Raw genomic sequence first — 20,462 nt, 5'->3', positions numbered from 1 at the left:
AGGGCAACATTTGTAACATACAGTGATAAGACAAAACATTACGACCACTGCCCCACCGTTGGCTGCCGCCTGGTGGCGTTGCGGGCACATGGCGCGATAACGAAAGGACGTAAGCGGTTCAAATGGCTCTGAGCACTATGGGATTTAACTTCTAAGGTCATCAGTCCCCTAGAATTTAGAGCTACTTAAACCTAATTAACCTAAGGACATCACACACATCCATGCCCGAGGCAGGATTCGAACCTGCGACCGTAGCGGTCGCGCGGTTCCAGACTGTAGCGCCTAGAACCGCTCAGACACCCCGGCCGGCGACGTAAGCGGGGCAGACATGGACAGGAGATCACCCTAGCGAAGATATGGGCTGCAAATGGGGAAATGCATTGAGATAAGCGACTTTCAGAGAGGGTAGCCGGTGAACGAATATCTCGGAAACGGTGAAGCTGGTCGAATGTTCACGTGCTACTATCGTGAGCATCTACGGGCAGGGGCAGGACGGTGAAACTACCACTAGGCGCTAAATGGTCGGACGTCCACGACTCTTCACAGAACGTGTGTTTCGGAGGTTTCCCTGCTCTGTGGAGCAGGATAGATGGTGACCTGTGGAATCTCTGCCGAAAGAGCACAATGCTGGAGCACGCACAAATGTTTCGCAGCACACCGTTCATCGTACAGTGTTGAACATGGAGCTCCGCAGCAGACGACCCCTACATGTTTACATGTTGACCCGACGACATCGTCAGTTACGACTGCAGTGGGGTCGAAACCATAGGGAGCCGACCGTCGATCAATGGAAACATGTCGGTTGTTCGGGTGAATCACATTTTTACTACACTACGTCGATGGTTGTCTCCACAAACGCCCTCATCGAGGTGCACGGCACCTCGAAACTTGCAGCGGGATAAGGATTAAGGCTGGTGGGAGCGGTGTTATACTATAGGAGACATTTGCGTGGGAGCTGTGGTAGTAATCAAGACTCGCTGACATCTCCAAACCACCTGCATCCCTTCATTCTTGATGTCTTCCCAGACGGCGATGTCATCTTTCAGCGGTATAAATGTCGGCGTCTCGGAACCAGAGCCGAACTATCGTGGTTTGGCGTTGATGTCTCGGCGGCCAGACTCGGCTCGTGTAAATGCTGTGGGACCCATCTGGATCGCCATCGAGCGCCATCATCGCGTACTCAAATCAGCGGCCCGCTATTTACGCGAATTTCATGACTGTTTCCCTGTAGACCACCTGCTTTTATTTTTCCTAACAGATAAAAATCCTGAGGTGTTAACACTGATGAGCGTACAGTTAATTTTGCGATCTCATGATTTACAACTTTCTATTAATAATATTTGTAATTATCTGTATGGAATGGGCAGAACTCCAGTCATGTTGCCTTATGTTCCTTGGAATGTCTTCCAATATATTTTCAACACGACAGTAAGTCGTTCATGAGGCTTGTGACCACGTTGAAATATGTGAAATTCATAACCAGCGGTAGTAGGTCTCTAATAACAGTAAACAGTTATTTGATCTTCTTTATTACATTACGCGTTTCGAGCGTAGCCCATCATCAAATGATCCGTAAAAAAATATTTTATAAAACTATCATACGCACATAGTAATCCAGATCAAGACTTGATAGAGAAATAAATACACGTCACGCATTAGCACATAGATTCTACAAATGATATGTACCAAGTAACAAAGATGATGTAATAATTTTAAAAACGTTTAATGTGGCAGGTATAAAATCACAATTGTAAAGCACTAGTGCCAAGTGAACACGAGCAATGTCAATATGTCAGTGCGGATTTGAAGGAAATAGTACCTCCAAAAGTAAGACTAGTTTGTTTAGATTTACTCGTTTCATTTAATTGCGGAATGGCCTTATTAATTACGAAGAAAAAATCACACAAGGGTAATTGGCAAACAATAGATGAAAAAAATAACAAAAGTGGTAAACACACTGTTATATAAGCCACTACCGGATGAAGTTAAAAGCAAATGGCCTAATATAAAATGTAAAAACTTTTACGTAAAAATACACAGCAAAGTGATAAAAAGCAATAAACCGATGAAACATCATGATTCTGCTGAACATAAACGAACACAGTCGTATGTTGCCTCTGCATATGCACGGAGATGCGTTACAGCTAAACAGCTGAAGCATAATGCACGTTCAGAATAACAGTAACAATAACGACTGATGTAGGTGCATACCAGAAGGAATACTAGTAACAACAAAAGCAATAAATTACCAAACAGGATAGATAAACTGAGCAGACATTTTTATTAAAACTTAAACAATGCTATTAAAATATGATTTGCAACAGAACGGAAAGATTAATAAAGCTGAAATAAAAATTTCTTTCGTGGGATTATGCAGCGGTAGCGGCATTAGTCAGCATGCCATCTGTTGTGAGCAGTTCTTAATCTTAATTTCTGGAGGCAATATTTCCTTTAAATGTGTGACGTTGTTCTTGTTAACTTGATAGTAGTAGCTAATAACTGCGATTTTGTACCTGCAGTATAATGTGTGACATATATTTCTGTATGACGTTTGATCTGGAATACCATTTGCTTATGATTGTTGTATAAAATATTTTTTGATAGCTCATTTGATGACACGCTATGCCCGAAAGGCCTGATGTAATAAAGAACTTCAGTTAACATCTGTTGATATTTTTAGCGACCTACCAGCATTGGTTATAGTTTTCATGTCCTCCAATAGTTGCAGCAGCATGTCAGGTACGTACTGTAGGTACTTGCGGCTATTGAGAATTCCATCACTAAAACAGGGGCCAATGACGTGATTTTTGCACAGTGCACGCTACACTTTGACAGATCGGCGACGTTTCTTTATCAAAGTCTCTCAGCCAGAGTGGATTTTCTGCTAAACAGTGCTTATTATTTCGATGGATTTCCCCATGTTTTCTAATCGATGCTTCACCCGTTAGCAAAATCTTACATAGAAACAACTGATCATTTTGCTTTTTCCGCAGACAATATTCCGAGAACTATAACAGATTTTGAAAGTCTTTGCCACGGAGATGCTGATCGAGTGAAAAGTGGAGTTCAGTGCGGTACTCGCAAACGTTTCTTCGACTGATCTCACCAGCGCGTTGAAGCTGGCTCGTAAGGACATGTGAATTGTGTGTTACTGCTGCTAAAACTTTACTTACGTATCTGTCATAAGTTGCTGTTCATACGTCCAGTTTTTTGAATTTTTGTTTACAATGTTGCAAAGACAGATCCTAAGGGCTTCGCTAGACCAGGATATCTTTCGGCATACAACCGCACCACCTGTCTGAACAGTTAAAATCACCATCTTTGCATGCAACGCAATTTGCCCACGACTGAAGCAGAACTTTGGAAATGATAATCGCTATTCTGTTTACATGTAAGGCCACAACTGATTTGATAGCCCAATCCAGTACTGGTTCCCCGAGGATCAGTTTTTTTGTACAAGTTGTGTCTTATAGCAGCTATTGTGATTTCGTCAGCACTATGAAAATTATCAGTACCCTCTTAATACTTTCAGTGCTTTTAATAGAGAGAACAATATCGATTTCCTTATGGATTTTAATGATCCCTTAACGAAGAGGTGAGGGAAATTTCTTAAGAAAATATATTTGAAAATCTTAACCTCGTCAATTAATAAGTGCGAAGTTGTTTTATTGTAACCACTTCCAAGTTCCCCATTGTGGAAAAAGTATGAAGTGACAGCTGGTTGAACGTTATTACCGTTTTCGAGGCTTGGAACGGCTAGAAAATTTTCTAATTACCCTTAACCCTGTGCATGTGATTAGAAAATATTTTATCACGCTGTATCGAGAGTCTTTACCAGTAAAAGTAAGAGCGAGTGTAGCTACGTTGTGTATACAGGGTTCTTGCCAATCCGTTCTATTCTGTTAATTCAGTAAATATATCAGCACTCATGTATCTCTTTCCACATCACAAAAAAATACTTCTCCTCAGTTTAATTAAAGAAATTGTAACTTCCTGGTAAGTCCAGTACTTGCTCTTGTGCTTTATTTCACACAGGTTTACTTCGTTTACATGAACCATTCTAAAACTGCAACATGACAACCCAATCGTGAGTCAAATGAAGTAGAGCTTTTACGTGGACCTGAAAACCGATTGTGGTACATGAAATCCTGCAGCGAGAGCTGCATTCCAGTGTCTACTGTATGTTGGAGTACATGACCAAACAAACTCGTAATCGGTAAACTGGTATCCGAAATCCGAATTTAAGAGCTCCGAAACGACGCATAAAAATACATAAGTCGTGTTCCATGGATTCCGTGGAGAACAGTCTCTGTAACACGGAGGAAGTCAAGGGTATAAATTTTTAGATGCTGTACAATGAACATGTTCAACTTCATTTGATATCACAGAATAAAATTGCTAATGTTAATTAATATATAATCTAACACTATTTTAGGAGTTCTTGTGAATATACTCTTTAACGGAATAAGAGGAGTTGCTGATTCTTGTCTCCTAACTAATTCCTCTAATCTTCATTGCCTCGTTGCTTACGACTTCCTTTGTAAAAAGCTATTTCTTTGCTGTATTTTCTTTCTTCGAATTTTTAGTTATGCTACTCCTTTTTGTTTTTCGTTTTTAACTGTCGTGATATTGGTCTTATTTACATCAGACCATAACTGATAGTCTTCTAAAGTAATTGACAACTTATTCACCATTTTCTGCAGATTATTTTCGACGTCAGCAAGGCTGCACCGGCAACACTTTCCCTTCCACTGCGTACTCGTCATAAAAGAGCAGATGAAAAGGCAATATTTGATCAATAAAAATGTTGAAATAATCATCCTGGTCCATATTCACAGTATACTGAACGAGTGGGATGAAGTCCTAGTACAAAAAAAGCATCACAGAATCATCTCCAACTAGAACTACAGTCCCGACACAGTGCAGGTTAAACCCCACAATAGGACGCTGTTGCGCTGCACGCCTTATGTTATTTGAGAAACGGCAAAATCTTAACTCGTCCAACTACGTTACACACCTCCAGTCAGGTACTTTCCAGTTTCAGTGTTGTTTGGCCCACTGTGCAGCTGTGAGGGATGGCCTTTTAGGTTACCGGACTCCAGATGTCCATTGTTTGTAATTCATTTCGCAATGTTCGCTCGCAAACTGTTTGAGACGGACCTGCACTCATTGACAGCAACAATTCCTGTCGGTTGTGAAACAGGTAGTCATTTACAAGGCGCGGCACTGGAATCTGGCCCCTATTGATCCTTTTCGCAACCACTGTTCTTAATCTGTGTTGCATGATTGCTAATGATAAACCGTTCTTTGTAGCTACATGGAACAGTCCTCGCTGATGCACCAACCTATCGGGCAACTACATTCGCTATGTTGTCATGAGCACGTCCAAACACGATATTTCCTTTCTGCCATTGTGCTATGTCTCAACGTCGACCCATGTCACTGTTCTGATTCTATACACCCGATTTGTACATACACTATCTGATCAAAATATCCGGGCACCACTGTGTAACGCGGAACTGACCACTAGATGTCACGAGAAGCGGACCAGCCAGTATAAAAGTAGGCGTAAAGTGTAGTAGTATCAGCAAAGAAGCAATAACAGTAGAATGGTCGGTTATGACAGCTCAGTTACTTCGAAAGTGGGGTATGCATTTGATATCGCTTGAGTAACAAATCCATCAGGGACATTCAAACCTATCTAATGCTGCTCTAGTCGACTGTTGGTGAGGTGACTGTGAAACGCAAACGAGAAGAAACCACCGCAGGTAAACAAAGACCAGGCAGACCTCATATACTGACGGACAGTGACACTGTAGCACTGCGGAGGCTGGGTGAACAAAATCACATGATATCAGCAGATGGAATCACTCGCGAGGTCCAAAGTGCTACCACCAGTCTGGTGCGTAAAGAAGTAAAAGGAAGAACTAGAATGGTCGAGCAGCTACTTAGAAGCCACACATTTTGGCAGTCAGTTGCTAAACAGTGGGTGACTGGAAACGAGTGATTCGGAGTGAGGAGTCGCGCTCTATTGTCTAACAATCCGATAGTAGGGTTTAGGTTGGCGAATGCTAGGAGAACGTTACCTGCCATCTTGTGTGGTGCCAATGGTTAAGTGCTGAGGAGGAGACATTGTGGACGGGGGTGTTTCCCGTTGTTACTGTGTGGTCCTCTTATTCTGCTTGTTTGTACCAGATTGACAGTGCATTCTGTCGTAAAGCAGCATCCGTGAGCCAATGATTTGTGGACACTAACATTCTTGAAATGGACCAGCCTGCTCAGAGTCCCAGTCTGAATCCAATGGAACACCTTTTGAATGAGTTAGGATATCGAATTGGCTCCAGACCCCAGTGTCAACATCATTACTTTCTGTTGTTTTGGATCTTGAGGAATAACGGGCTGCCATTACGTCACAGACATTCAGACATCTCACTGGAAGTGTGCCCAGAAGTGTTCAAGACCTCATACAGGTTTATGGTAGACACATCTCATATTAATGTTCGCTAATAAGTGCCCAGATTTTTGTTATATGTGCGCACCAGCCCACAGCAGTGACTTAAGTTACCTTTGGAAACTCACATGACCGTCTCGTATCAGTTCTACACCATTTAGAGCATTCCTAAGAGATCAGAGTGCTCTTTTAAGGGTTAGGGTAACATTTCGTCCATAAAGCTTATGGTGATAAAGAACATTCGTGCCTTACCACTCTCCTCATTTTTGCTTTTTACTTATGCTTTCATTAGTTTACACAGGTATTGGTTGGTTTCCGAGTTTCTACATTACATCTCACCTTGGTGTCCAGATGAAAACAGTAGCGACAGCAGCTGCCGTGGCGCTGCTGGTGGCGCTGGCGTCGTCGCCAACGGACGCGCAGAGGCTGCCGGGAGAGAGTTTGCCTCGCTCCTACAAGGTCACGTTCGCGCCTAACCTCAACGAGGGGTAAGTTCTTGGCACTGTCGGTTTTCTTTTAAACTTCCTGACATGCTGGTTTTGGAAAGGAGTGAGCTTCCTGGATAAATTCCACTTTATTATTGGAGGTGCACATGCGTTTCTCTGCAGCTAATTCACATAAATATCCCATGTTTTCATTAGCTGGAAGTATTTAATTCATAGAACAGTCTTTCCTTAATTAGTCTGAGATACACTCTAAGATGAGGAAACCTACGTATCAGAAAGGAGTCATCCAAACAGGACAATAATCCGTAGATGTCGTGTACATTTAAGAACAAACAATGATTACAATTTTAGAAAAAATTGGATGATTTACTGAAGAGAAAAAGCTTCAGAAATTAAGCGATTCAATAATGAGTTGGTCCTTCTCCAGCCCTTGACAAAGAATTTATTCGTCTTGGCACTGATTGATAGATTTGTTGTCCTTCTGAGGGACACTGTGCCAACTTCTGTCCAATTGGCGAGTTAGATCGTCAAAATCTCGAGCTGGTTGGAGGGCCCTGCATATGATGCTCTAAAACTTCTGAATAGCGGAGAGATCTGGCGATCTTGCTGGCCAACACAGAGCAGTAGAAACTCTCGCCCTATCTGAGTGGGCATTATCTTACTGAACTGTAAGCCCAGGATAACTTGACATGAAGGGAAACAAAATGGGGTGTAGAATATCGTCGACACAGCACTGTGCTGTAAGGGTGATGCAAATGACAACCAAATGAGGCCTAACATGAAAAAAATGGCACCCCAAACCATCACTCCCGGTTTTTGGGCAGTATGGTGACGACTGACAGTCTGATTGGTAAGGCTGGTATCCCATCTCTGTACGGGGCATCTCCAGACACATCTTCGACCTGGAGTCTCACTGATTGGAATTGAATTGTCTACAGTGTTGAGTCCCACTTCGAAATGAACCCAGATGACCAATGGTGATGTGTCTGGGGATCCCCTGGATGTGTGTGAGTCTGTATGTCTGGGATCTCCTCCCATACCCCTGGATCGATTGCAACAAATTTGGCAAAGAAATAGGAAGCCTTGTGAGGATCATCACTACGGAGTTTATAATCTCTTAGCTTCAATAGGACCAGAAATGAAAACATATGTGTTTTTTTCCAGTGCCTAGCACCTAGGCTGTCCTGTAGGAAAGGTAGATTGAGCAGAAATAGTTTCAGCCCACCTTATCAACTTTCTTTGCAGGGCAGCCTACATGTGAGGGGCAGGATACTGTTTTTCCCATCCCCACATATAGGCTGCCCTGAATGGCAGGCATCCTGTGTTGGTGTAGTATTGGCCTGTCTTATCGATCTGCTTTACATGATGATGAGGACAAGAAATGGTTTTTGAGCCCTAAATAATAATAATAATGTCGCGTGATGAGGGCCTCCCGTTGGGTAGACCACTCGCCTGGTGCAAGTCTTCGGATTTGACGTCACTTCGGCGACTTGCGCGTCGATGGGGATGAAATGATGATGATTAGGACAACACAACACCCAGTCCCTGAGCGGAGAAAATCTCCAACCCAGCTGGGAATCGAACCCAGGCCCCTAGGATTGACAGTCTGTCGCGCTGACCACTCAACTACTGGGGGCGGACTTTGAGCCCTAAAATGTAGACTGCCCTGTATGAGAGATGTGTTGTGCTGGAATAGTATCAGCCTAGATGGAGGGATGGATAGGGAGGTATGGAGGCTGGAGGAGATGGATAGAGAGAAGGGGAAAGGAGATGAGGAGGGAGACATGGGCAGGAGATGGACAGAGAGTGGAGGCGGAGAAGATGGTCATCACGGAGAAGGAGCAGAGGAGATGGACATAGAAAAGGTGGGGCAGGAGTGGGCAGAGAAAGGAGGAGGTGGAGATGTATAGAGAGAGGGGGTGGAGGCTCAATACCATTTCTTCCAAATCCACCAGAAACAAACGCAAAATAATTTTATTTAAAAAAAGCGGATAAAGTGTCACTAGAAGCCTTCCTAAGAGACAATCTCCATTCCTTCCGAACTGACTATGCAAATGTAGACGAGATGTGTCTCAAATTCAAAGATATAGTAGCAACAGCAATTGAGAGATTCATACCTCATAAATTGGTAAGCGATGCAACTGATCCCCCGTGGTACACGAAACAGGTCCGAACTCTGTTGCAGAGGCAACGGAAAAAGCATGCGAAATTCAGAAGAACGCGAAATCCCGAAGATTGGCTAAAATTTACAGACGCGCGAAATTTGGCAAGGACGAGATGCCTTTAATAGGTTCCACAACGAAACATTGTCTCGAAATTTGGTAGAAAATCCGAAGAAATTCTGGTCGTATGTAAAGTACACAAGCGGCAAGACGCAGTCAATACCTTCGCTGCGCAGTGCCGATGGTACTGTTACCGACGACTGTGCCGCTAAAGCGGAGTTATTGAACGCAGTTTTCCGAAATTCCTTCACCAGGGAAGATGATTGGAATATTCCAGAATTTGAAACACGAACAGCTGCTAGCATGAGTTTCTTAGAAGTAGATACCTTAGGGGTTGCGAAGCAACTCAAATCGCTAGACACGGGCAAGTCTTCAGGTCCAGATTGTATACCGATTAGGTTCCTTTCAGATTACGCTGATACAACAGCTCCCTACTTAGCACTCATGTACAACCGCTCGCTCACCGATAGATCTGTACCTACAGATTGGAAAATTGCGCAGGTCGCACCAGTGTTTAAGAAGGGTAGTAGGAGTAATCCATCTAACTACAGACCTATATCATTGACGTCGGTTTGCAGTAGGGTTTTGGAGCATATACTGTATTCAAACATTATGAATCACCTCGAAGGGAACGATCTATTGATACGTAATCAGCATGGTTTCAGAAAACATCGTTCTTGTGCAACGCAGCTAGCTCTTTATTCGCACGAAGTAATGGCCGCTATCGACAGGGGATCTCAAGTTGATTCCGTATTTCTAGATTTCCGGAAAGCTTTTGACACCGTTCCTCACAAGCGGCTTCTAATCAAGCTGCGGGCCTTTGGGGTATCGTCTCAGTTGTGCGACTGGATTCGTGATTTCCTGTCAGGAAGGTCGCAGTTCGTAGTAATAGACGGCAAATCATCGAGTAAAACTGAAGTGATATCAGGTGTTCCCCAGGGAAGCGTCCTGGGACATCTGCTGTTCCTGATCTATATAAATGACCTGTGTGACAATCTGAGCAGTTCTCTTAGGTTGTTCACAGATGATGCTGTAATTTACCGTCTAGTAAGGTCATCCGAAGACCAGTATCAGGTGCAAAGCGATTTAGAGAAGATTGCTGTATGGTGTGGCAGGTGGCAGTTGACGCTAAATAACGAAAAGTGTGAAGTGATCCACATGAGTTCCAAAAGAAATCCGTTGGAATTCGATTACTCGATAAATAGTATAATTCTCAAGGCTGTCAATTCAACTAAGTACCTGGGTGTTAAAATTACGAACAACATCAGTTGGAAAGACCACATAGATAATATTGTGGGGAAGGCGAGCCAAAGGTTGCGTTTCATTGGCAGGGCACTTAGAAGATGCAACAAGTCCACTAAAGAGACAGCTTACACTACACTCGTTCGTCCTCTGTTAGAATATTGCTGCGCGGTGTGGGATGCTTACCAGGTGGGATTGACGGAGGACATCGAAAGGGTGCAAAAAAGGGCAGCTCGTTTTGTATTATCACGTAGTAGGGGAGAGAGTGTGGCAGATATGATACGCGAATTGGGATGGAAGTCATTACAGCAAAGACGTTTTTCGTCGCGGCGAGATCTATTTACGAAATTTCAGTCACCAACTTTCTCTTCCGAATGCGAAAATAGTTTGTTGAGCCCAACCTACATAGGTAGGAATGATCATCAAAATAAAATAAGAGAAATCAGAGCTCGAACAGAAAGGTTTAGGTGTTCGTTTTTCCCGCGCGCTGTTCGAGAGTGGAATAGTAGAGAGATAGTATGATTGTGGTTCGACGAACCCTCTGCCAAGCACTTAAATGTGAATTGCAGAGTAGTCATGTAGATGTAGATGTAGAAAGGGGGAGGAGGAGAGAGGGAGGAGGAGGAGGAGATACAGAGACAGAGGGGAGGAGATAGACGTGGATGGACAGTCATATGGAAGAAGAGGTGGCAATATAGAGGGGAGGGGGAGGAGTTCTTCCTGCATTATGGTCATCAATGATACTCTTTCATGCTCCTATAACATGTTTTCTACTACCATCCACTCACATTCCATTATTTCACATTTTGGTCAGTTGTTTCTTGCCATCCAGTAAATGACTTCATTGGTCCACCCTTCTCCACTGTATTTTCATTACTTTAATTCCAGTCACTTATCTGATTGATTTTTATCTGATTGATTTCTTGGTTTCATATGATTCTTGATAATTTCCAAAATTTTTCTCACCATTTCTGCTGAGCAATCCACGATATTTGAATAGTTTCTGCATTGCAAGTCGATGTCTCATTGACATAAGTCAAAACTTTTAATGATCGAAAACCGCAAATGTTATGTCCACACACATTGAAATCTTCCTTGAAAACTCTATTTAGTTAACGAAAAGTAGAGCAAAACAATTTTAGATTCTAGAATGAAATTTTCACTCTACAGCGGAGTGTGCGCTGATGTGAAACTTCCTGGCAGATTAAAACTGAGTGCCGGACCGAGACTCGAACTCGGGACCTTTACCTTTCGGGAGCAAGTGCTCTACCAACTGAGCTACCCAAGCGCGACTGACGCCCGGTCCTCACAGCTTTACTTCTGCCAGTACCTCGTCTCCTACCTTCCAAACTATACAGAAGCTCTCCTGCGAACCTTGCAGAACTAGCACTCCTGAAAGAAAGGATACTGCGGAGACATGGCTTAGCCACAGCCTGGGGGATGTTTCTAGAATGAAATTTTCACTATACAGCGGAGCGTGCGCTGATATGAAACGGGTGCTTGGGTAGCTCATTTGGTAGAGCACTTGCCCGCGAAAGGCAAAGGTCCCGAGTTCGAGACTCGGTCCGGCACACACTTTTAATCTACCAGGAAGTTTCAATTTTAGATTCCTTTTATTTATTTGCCTGTCCCTCCAGAGATATTCAACTATTTTAGATACAAAAACTCATCAACGTGCTTTATGACTTTCTTATTAATTTGTGTTTTTATAGATGCATTACTTATCAGTTACTTTAGTTCTATTATGATCGATTCTCTGGATTACTTTCAAATTTCATTGTCAAAGTTCATCTGGTGTAAAGCAGAACGTCTGGATACTGATTCGGGAGATTTAATATCTGTATGATTAACTTGTGTTCGGTGTCTGTTGTTGACAAAATGTTGTCTTAAAAATGCGTATGAAACTGCATTAAAAAGACGCAAGAGAGTGTTAAAAGAATCATCTCTGCTATTCAGTATGATACATGACTGTTGAAAGTAGCATAACTGTGGTGTCACCGCCAGACACCACACTTGCTAGGTGGTAGCCTTTAAATCGGCCGCGGTCCGTTAGTATACGTCGGACCCGCGTGTCGCTACTATCAGTGATTGCAGACCGAGCGCCGCCACACGGCAGGTCTAGAGAGACTTCCTAGCACTCGCCCCAGTTGTACAACCGACTTTGCTAGCGATGGTTCACTGACAAAATACGCTCTCATTTGCCGAGACGATAGTTAGCAAAGCGTTCAGCTACGTCATTTGCTACGACCTAGCAAGGCGCCATTATCAGTTGCTATTGATCTTGTGATGCATGTACCCCAGACCGACGTTCACCATTAATGGATTAAAGTTAAGTATTCCACCAGGTACGTCCGTTTTTCTAAATTCTAATTTCCTTGTCCTGTTCCAGACCTCACGCCAGCCTGCGTGAGCTAAAACGCGTGCCTTTCGGCTTCCTCTATTATTTAGGTGTTGGCTCTCCTGCCAACCCACAACAATAACTGATGAAACACACATCAGCGCTGTACAAACAAGAGTACTGAGTGCCATAAGCAGAGACACTGAATGAGATCACTTCTGTTGGAATTACATGATATAAAATTCACAAAAAATTGTAAATATATAGTTTGAGTGGAACATGCCTAAATGCACGTAAATAAGGACCCTATATTCATCTTATTTATTCAGCATTAGTGACAATTTAGGAAAAGTGAGTGTATCATGGTTGTTCATAAAGTAGTGACTAGAAAAAAAACAGTAAGTTTTGTTTCCTTCATGTAATGTTGAATGATTATTTGAATTCGTACAGATAAATTTCTTACATTATAGGATTTTGTGGCATTTTATGACTTTACCCAGTCAACACATTTTGAGATGTATGAACATATGTGTTCCGTCTTGGATGATGTATAGTATGAAGTATTCACTCTTCCCCCAGAAGAGTTATTAAGTTTCTTTAGATCCATGTAAAACGCAGGTCAGTTTTCATATGAAATATTATTAATTATTTTGTTGCTTTTTATTTTTATGTGCCGCTTCTATTATGGACTAGTTGTTGTCCAAGTTTATCAATATGTTATGTGAATGTCGGTCTCCTTTAAAAAGTTGACTGCCTTCTTAACAACATTCCCCAGGTGTGGCATGCTGGTATATTTTATATTTCCGTTACTATTTTCAAATTAGAATGTGTCCTAGGTTATGATATAATGTAGTTACGGAAAATATTATTTGGCTCTGCGACGGAGGAAACCTTGTAAAATGATAGAAAAGCTTAATGTTGTAACCAAAAGAGCTAAAAATGGAGCAACATGGTCGGAATAATACACTTCTTGTTATTTTATACACAATTACAGAATATGTGGATATACATTCATAAATGTTTTCGGATATAGACTGAGGTGACTAAAGTCATGAGATAGCATGTGGACACATCAGGTGACGGTAGTATCGCATACACAAGGTATAAAAGGGCTGTGCAATGGAGGAGCTGTCATATGTGCTCAGGTGATTCACATGAAAAGGTTTTCTACGTAATTGTGGCCGCAAGACGAGAATTAAATGATAGTTGCAGCTAGATGAATGGGACATTCTATTTCGGATATTGTTAGGAATTTAGTTTTCTGAAATCCACAGTGTGAAGAGTGCGCCGAGAATACCACATTTCAGGCATTACCTCCCACCACAGACAACACAGTGGCCGACGGCCTTCACTTAACGAGTGAGAGCAGGATCGTTTGCATAGAGTTTTCGGTTATAACATACTAGCAACACGGCCTGAAATAACCGCAAAAAATCATTGTGGGACGTACGAGGACTGTATACATTAGGACACTACGGCGAAATTTTGTGTTAATGGGCTATCGTAGCAGACGACCGACGTGTGTTCCTTTGCTAGCAGCACTTCGCTTTCAACACCTCTCGTGAGTTACTGACCATATCGGTTACACCCTAGACGACTAGAAAATCGTGGGCTGCCCAGGTGAATACTGACTGCAGTAGGTAATAATTAATGGTCGGGTTCGAGTGCGGCACGGATCCCACGAATTCATGAACCCATGTTGTCAAGAAGGCCCTGTGCAAGCTTGTGGTGGCTCAAAGATGGTGTGGGCTGCCTTTACATGGCACTGGCTGGGTCTTCTGGTCAAACTGATCCGATCACTGACTGGAAACGATAATATTGAGCAACTTGCATGCCGTTTGCAGACATTCATTGGCTTCATGTTCCCAGGCAACGATGGAATTTTTATGGATGACAGTGCTCCATGTCACCGGGCCACAATTGTCGGCGACTGGTTTGAGGAACTTTCTGGACAGTTCAAGCGAATTATTTGGCCACCCAGATCGGCCGACATGAATCCCATAGAACATTTATGGGTCATAATCGAGAGGTCACTTCATGCACAAAATCCTGCACCGGTAACACTTTGGCAATTATGAACAGTTGTACAGGCAGCATGGCCCAATATTTCTGCAGGGGACTTACAGCGACTTGTTGAATACAAACCGCTTCGAGTTGGTACAATGCGCCATGCGAAGGGAGGTCCGACACGATATTAGGAGGTATCCAATGATTTTTGACACCTCATTATACTTTGACCATCTTCCGATCAAATGCGTCACAGGAGGCACTTGGCCAACAACGCATTTACACCATACGTTTTCCTCAACTGAAAAAAAAACTGTTTAATTGCCAGCTGACGCCTACAACATATATAATCTGAAGATAATGACCAAACCACGGTATAACTATAGGCGTATTCCGCGACTGTGTCTAAAATGACAAATGTATGTAATTCATCAAAAACTTTTCTCCACAGGCAGAATGTCATTTTATTTTCAAAATTGTCTGAATCGCCATCATATATGAATGAAACTCAAGTTATTTGTGATGGAAGGTGGAGCTTACATATACTTTACATTAACTTACTACGCAGTGCAGTATTTTTTTCCTGCCTGAATCTATGTTGCTTTTAGAGCAACTACGTTACATGTCCCCGAAACCACTGAGGACGTCACTATGCTCTCAAAAAGAAAAGTTTATATTTTAAAGAATGGAGCTCTTTGTCTGTGCCAATTCACATTAGACGCCCGATTCTTGTTTTTTTTTTTTTTTTTTTTTTTTTTTTTTTTTTTTTTTTTTTTTTTTAGGGAACAACCGTTCAGATTTTACGGCTCTACCTTCATAGAGGTGGAAGTTGTGCGCGACACGCCCACACTCACGATGCACGCAGACGTCGACATAGTGACTGTGTCCGTCATGTTGACCAATGGTACCCTCATCGGCGCCAGTCACGAACCGCTGCAGGACGGCAGCAACTTCCTCGTCATCACCCTCCAAGAGCAGGTGAGTGTCTCCATAGGATTTACAAAAACAAACAGCTCTCTTACCTGTGCAGTTCAGCGAAAATTCAGTCCAGTATAGAAAATATTTGTTACTATGTAATTTCAGTTACTTTTACAGAACTTTAAAAATTTAGTTATTTCTCGTCTTCCATATGTACCCCTGAAGCGTGTTTGATTGGCGGTTTAGTTTGCGAAATAACGACGTAATCCAGGCTTCTATCGAACACCTGCGTTGAATTTTTTGCCTCTGGTATGATAAACAAACCAGCTGAAACATTCGGTGGGAAATTATTTTTAAGTATAGTACAAGTACGTACAGTACAAGGACGAAATTCAAACAACACTCCAAAACACAGACGATGACAAAGTAAGATGAAGTCGTGCGGCATGAATCGCTGGGAGACCCAATATGGCAATTTCAGCCACGTAACTGGAAATTTTTTCGCTATCCTTCGCGCACACAGGCAACTTTCCTTTGTGAAGTATGAGACCTGTGTGCGTACGAGCATCTGTTAGGTATAGGTCACTATAATGTATGTGTGTATGTGTGTGTGTGTGTGTGTGTGTGTGTGTGTGTGTGTGTGTGTGTAGTGTCATGTTCATGCTGGAGATATGTTCATGCTTTAGATGATGAGAGAAGAGAAAGGCTGAAACGCTGTGCCAGCACACAGCCCTCTCCTCTCGAAGAGAACCATGGGGGACCGCCGAACTTGTCGTCCCCGTTCGACGGACGGATCACCATCAAGGTCATATGCCCTCACTTCATGAGACAATGCGGAGAAGTTTGGCATCTAAACCAGGTTACTGGCCCAAAGCCTGATGATAGGGAACTTAACGCCACCACCTCTACTTCCCCCTGCTGGTGAAATACTGGCAGTAAAAATTTCCTCCACCACCAGTATTCGAACCGGTTTACCTGTGGCTCGAGTGCCAATGCGGAGTTTGTTTTTTTTTGTTTTTTTTTTTTTTTGTTATCTCATTTTCGTTCGTTGCATCTGCTTGGGGCGGACGTCGCAAGACACCCGTTTCAGTTCGTCGTTGATCCATTAACTTAGTTTTTCTTACTAAACCGGCACGCTGGGGTGTACAAGAAAATAGACTTCTCAATGGACGAAATATTCTTTCTTTTGCTTACGCCTTTTTCCCGCAGGTACGCAGGGTCGGCATGGTTAATCGGAATTGGCAATGTTAGATTAAAGGTGGCCGGATGCCCTTCCTGCCGCCACCCCGGACCTCCCGGGACGGAATTAGTGTACCCCAAATGACTGCGACTAGTGTAGTCCATGGAATAATGCGAAAGTGTCCATAGGTCTGCATGCCATGTAACTGAGGCGGGATGTGGGGACCAGCCCGGTATTCACCTAGGGGGATGTCGAAAACCGCCTAAAAACCACATCCAGGCTGGCCGGCACATCGACTGTCGCCGTTAATCTGCCGGGCGGATCTCAATGCACGAAATATGCACTGCAATAAAAAACTTAAAAACGGAAAATCTCCAGGGCATGACGGCACAGTTAATGAATTAATAAGATAGGTGGGCAAGAACAATATCAACAACTTAGTACTTTATTTTACAGTATTATGAAGGAAAGTAGTATACCGAGCTAATGGAAAGAAAGCATTGCAATTGCAGTATATAAAAAGGGAGATAAACAATTACCCTGCTGGATACCATCTAAGAACTGGTAACATGAGTAATCAGAGACACATAACAGAATGACATAAAAGTAAACGAAGAACAGCAAGGTTTCAGGAAAAACAGAGGCACAATAGATGATATTTACGTGCCAAGACAGATTGTCGGGAAATCCAGAGTTTGACAACTCTTATACAAGTCTCGCAAAATGGCCACAACGAGAAAATTCGAGAATTTATTCCCGCTTTCCACTCTTGAATGGATCAGGGAAGGGGGGATCAGTTAATGGTATCAGAAGTACCCTAGGCGAACACGATCAGGTGGCAAGCGGGTATTGATGGAGATGTAGAATAATCCAGCCTATAGTGTCAAAAGCCTTTGTTTAGATTAGAAAAAAAGATATAACTCACGTCTTAATCGACAAGACAGTGCGAGAGAGCATGGTCAAAATCATAGAAGATAGGTGCATGATGTACTACAATGAGAATTAAAACATGCGAATGATTGGCAGGTGAAAAATAATAATAGATGAAGGAAGCATGGAAGGAAAGTCATTAAGCCCACCCCAGTTTAATAATAGTTTTTATCATTGATGACGTAATAGAGAAAGCAGAATATTAAATGTATATATTATAGCCGTCCAGAGTAGCCGAGCGGTTCTAGGCGCTACAGTCTGGAACCGCGCGACCGCTACGGTCGCAGGTTCGAATCCTGCCTCGGGCATGGTTGTGTGTGATGTCCTTAGGTTAGATAGGTTTAAGTAGTTCTAAGTTCTAGGGGAGTGATGACCTCATAAGTTAAGTCCAATAGTGCTCAGATCCATTTGAACCATTTTTTTTTTGTATATATTATATACACTGAAGAGCCAAAGAACCTGGTATCCCTGCCCAGTATCGTGTAGGGCCCCCGCGAACACAAAGAAAAGCCGCAGCATGACGTGACATGAACAGAAGTAGTGCTGGAGGGAATTGATACCTTGAATAGTGCAGGGCTGTCCATAAATTCGTAAGAGTACGAGAGAGTGCAGATCTCTTCTGAACAGCACGTCTCAAGGCATCCCAGATATGCTCAATAATGTTCATGTCTGGGGAGTTTGGTGGCCAGCGGAACTGTTTAAATTCAAAGGAGCGTTCTTAGAGCCACTTTGCAGCAATTCTGGAAGTGTGGTGTGTCGCATTGTCCTTCTGTAATTTCCCAAGTCCGTCGGAACGCACAATGGACATGAGTATATGCAGATGATCAGACAGGGTGCTTACGTACGTGTCACCTGTCACAGTCTTATCTAGACGTATCAGGGGTCCGATATCACTCCAACTGCACGCGTCTCGCATAATTACAGAACCTCTACCAGCTTGAACAGTCCCCTGCTGACATGCAGGTCCATGGATTCATGAGGTTGACTCTATAGCCGTACAAGTCCACCCGTTCGATATAATTTGAAACGACACTCGTCCGTCCAGGCAACATGTTCCCAATCATCATTAGTCCAACGTCGGTGTTGACCGGCCCAGGCGAGGCGTGAACCTTTCTGTTATGTAGTCGTCAAGGGAACACGAGTGGGTCTTCGGCTCCGAAAGCCCATATCGATGAAGTTTCATTGAGTGTTTCGCACACTGATACTTGATGGCCCAACATTGAAATCTGCAGCAGTTTACCGAAGGGTTGCACTTCTGTCTCGTTAAACGATGCCGGCCGGAGTGGCCGTGCGGTTCTAGGCGCTACAGTCTGCAACCGAGCGATCGCTACGGTCGCAGGTTCGAATCCTGCCTCGGGCATTGATGTGTGTGATGTCCTTAGGTTAGTTAGGCTTAATTATTTCTATGTTCTAGGCGACTGATGACCTCAGAAATTAAGTCGCATAGTGCTCAGAGCCATTTCGTTAAGCGATTCTCTTCAGTCGTCGTCGTTCCCGGTCTTACATGATCTTTTTTCCGACAGCAGAGATGTCGGAGATCTGATGTTTTACCAGATTCTTTATATTCATGGTACACTCGCGAAATGGTCGTCCGGGAAAATCCTCACTTCATTGCTGCCTCGGAGATGTTGTGTCCCTTCATTCGTGCGCCGACTATAACACCACGTTCAAAGTCACTTAAATCTTGATAACCTACCATTGTAGCAGCAGTATCCGATCTAACAACTGTGCCAGACAATTTTCTTATACAGGCGTTGCCGACCGCAGCACCGTATTTTGCCCGGTTACGTACCCCTGTATTTGAATACCCATGCCTATATCAGTTTATTTGGCGCTTCAGTATATTATTTTAATGATGCTGTACTGATAGCAGATAATATGGATAATTTTCACTGGTTAATTCACCAATTCAGTAAAAGAGCTAAGCAGTATAACATGGAAATCTCATCTAAATATCAAAGAGTATGGTAACATCAAAATCATCTGTAGATTTAAATTAGAAGCACATGAAGTGTCAACTGAATAAGTGATGAGCTTTAATTATGTAGGGAGTTATCACCAGCCATAAAAACGTAACCACGAAAACGATTAAGCATGTGACAGAGGCCGTAAGGGTAGCCGGATGCCTGCAAAATACTGTATGGAGAAACAAATTTGTGCGCAAATGAGGGCAAAATAAAAATATATAAAAGCAATGAGGTGTCCTACTATGACCTATGCAGAAGAAACTACAGCGGAAACGACAAGATAAAAGTTTACAGCAGGGGAAGTGAAGGTACTAAAATACATCCAAGGAGTAACCATGTGAGACCATAGAACAAATATATCGATAAGGGATCTGTTTAAATGATGAAGACAAGATTAGAGGATTGGAAGGTTGATGTGGGAAGGATGGACCCCGAGAAACCAGTTAAAATTTGTAAGCGTGGACGACCGAAGTGGAAACGTCTACCCAAATGATCACTCAAAATATGGGATAACAGTTGGTCCAATACATCAGGGGAAACCCTAATCAGCAGAAGGAGATCCTGCTCCGCATTTAATACGCCTTATGGGTTAACGACGAGGGCTGGTAAGATAGGCAGTCTGGTTGTAGTTTATAGGAGGTTGCCGACAGCCACCTATATGAATACCAGGCTAGTATCGACGTCCTGCCTCAGTTACACGCTACGCAAACAATTGGTAAACGTCCTCACACTTTAATTTCAGATTCACTGTAGACGTAAAC

At 43.0% G+C, this 20,462-nt stretch overlaps 1 protein-coding gene across 1 annotated transcript in view; it reads left to right on the top strand.

Moving 5' to 3' along the window:
- The first annotated feature begins 6,802 nt into the window (after nucleotides 1–6,802).
- LOC124606107 (aminopeptidase N-like) overlaps nucleotides 6,803–20,462 on the top strand; it is a 57,107-nt gene continuing 43,447 nt past the window's right edge. Inside the window, exons 1-2 of the mRNA XM_047138072.1 lie at nucleotides 6,803–6,939; nucleotides 15,489–15,684. Coding sequence (XP_046994028.1) covers nucleotides 6,803–6,939; nucleotides 15,489–15,684 — 333 coding nt within the window. The remainder of the gene's footprint in view (nucleotides 6,940–15,488; nucleotides 15,685–20,462) is intronic.

Source organism: Schistocerca americana, chromosome 3, assembly GCF_021461395.2.
Source record: "Schistocerca americana isolate TAMUIC-IGC-003095 chromosome 3, iqSchAmer2.1, whole genome shotgun sequence".
Classification (NCBI taxonomy): Eukaryota; Metazoa; Arthropoda; class Insecta; order Orthoptera; family Acrididae; genus Schistocerca; species Schistocerca americana.
The sequence above is the reverse complement of the archived record's forward strand: the minus strand, read 5'-3'. Positions and strand labels throughout refer to the sequence as shown.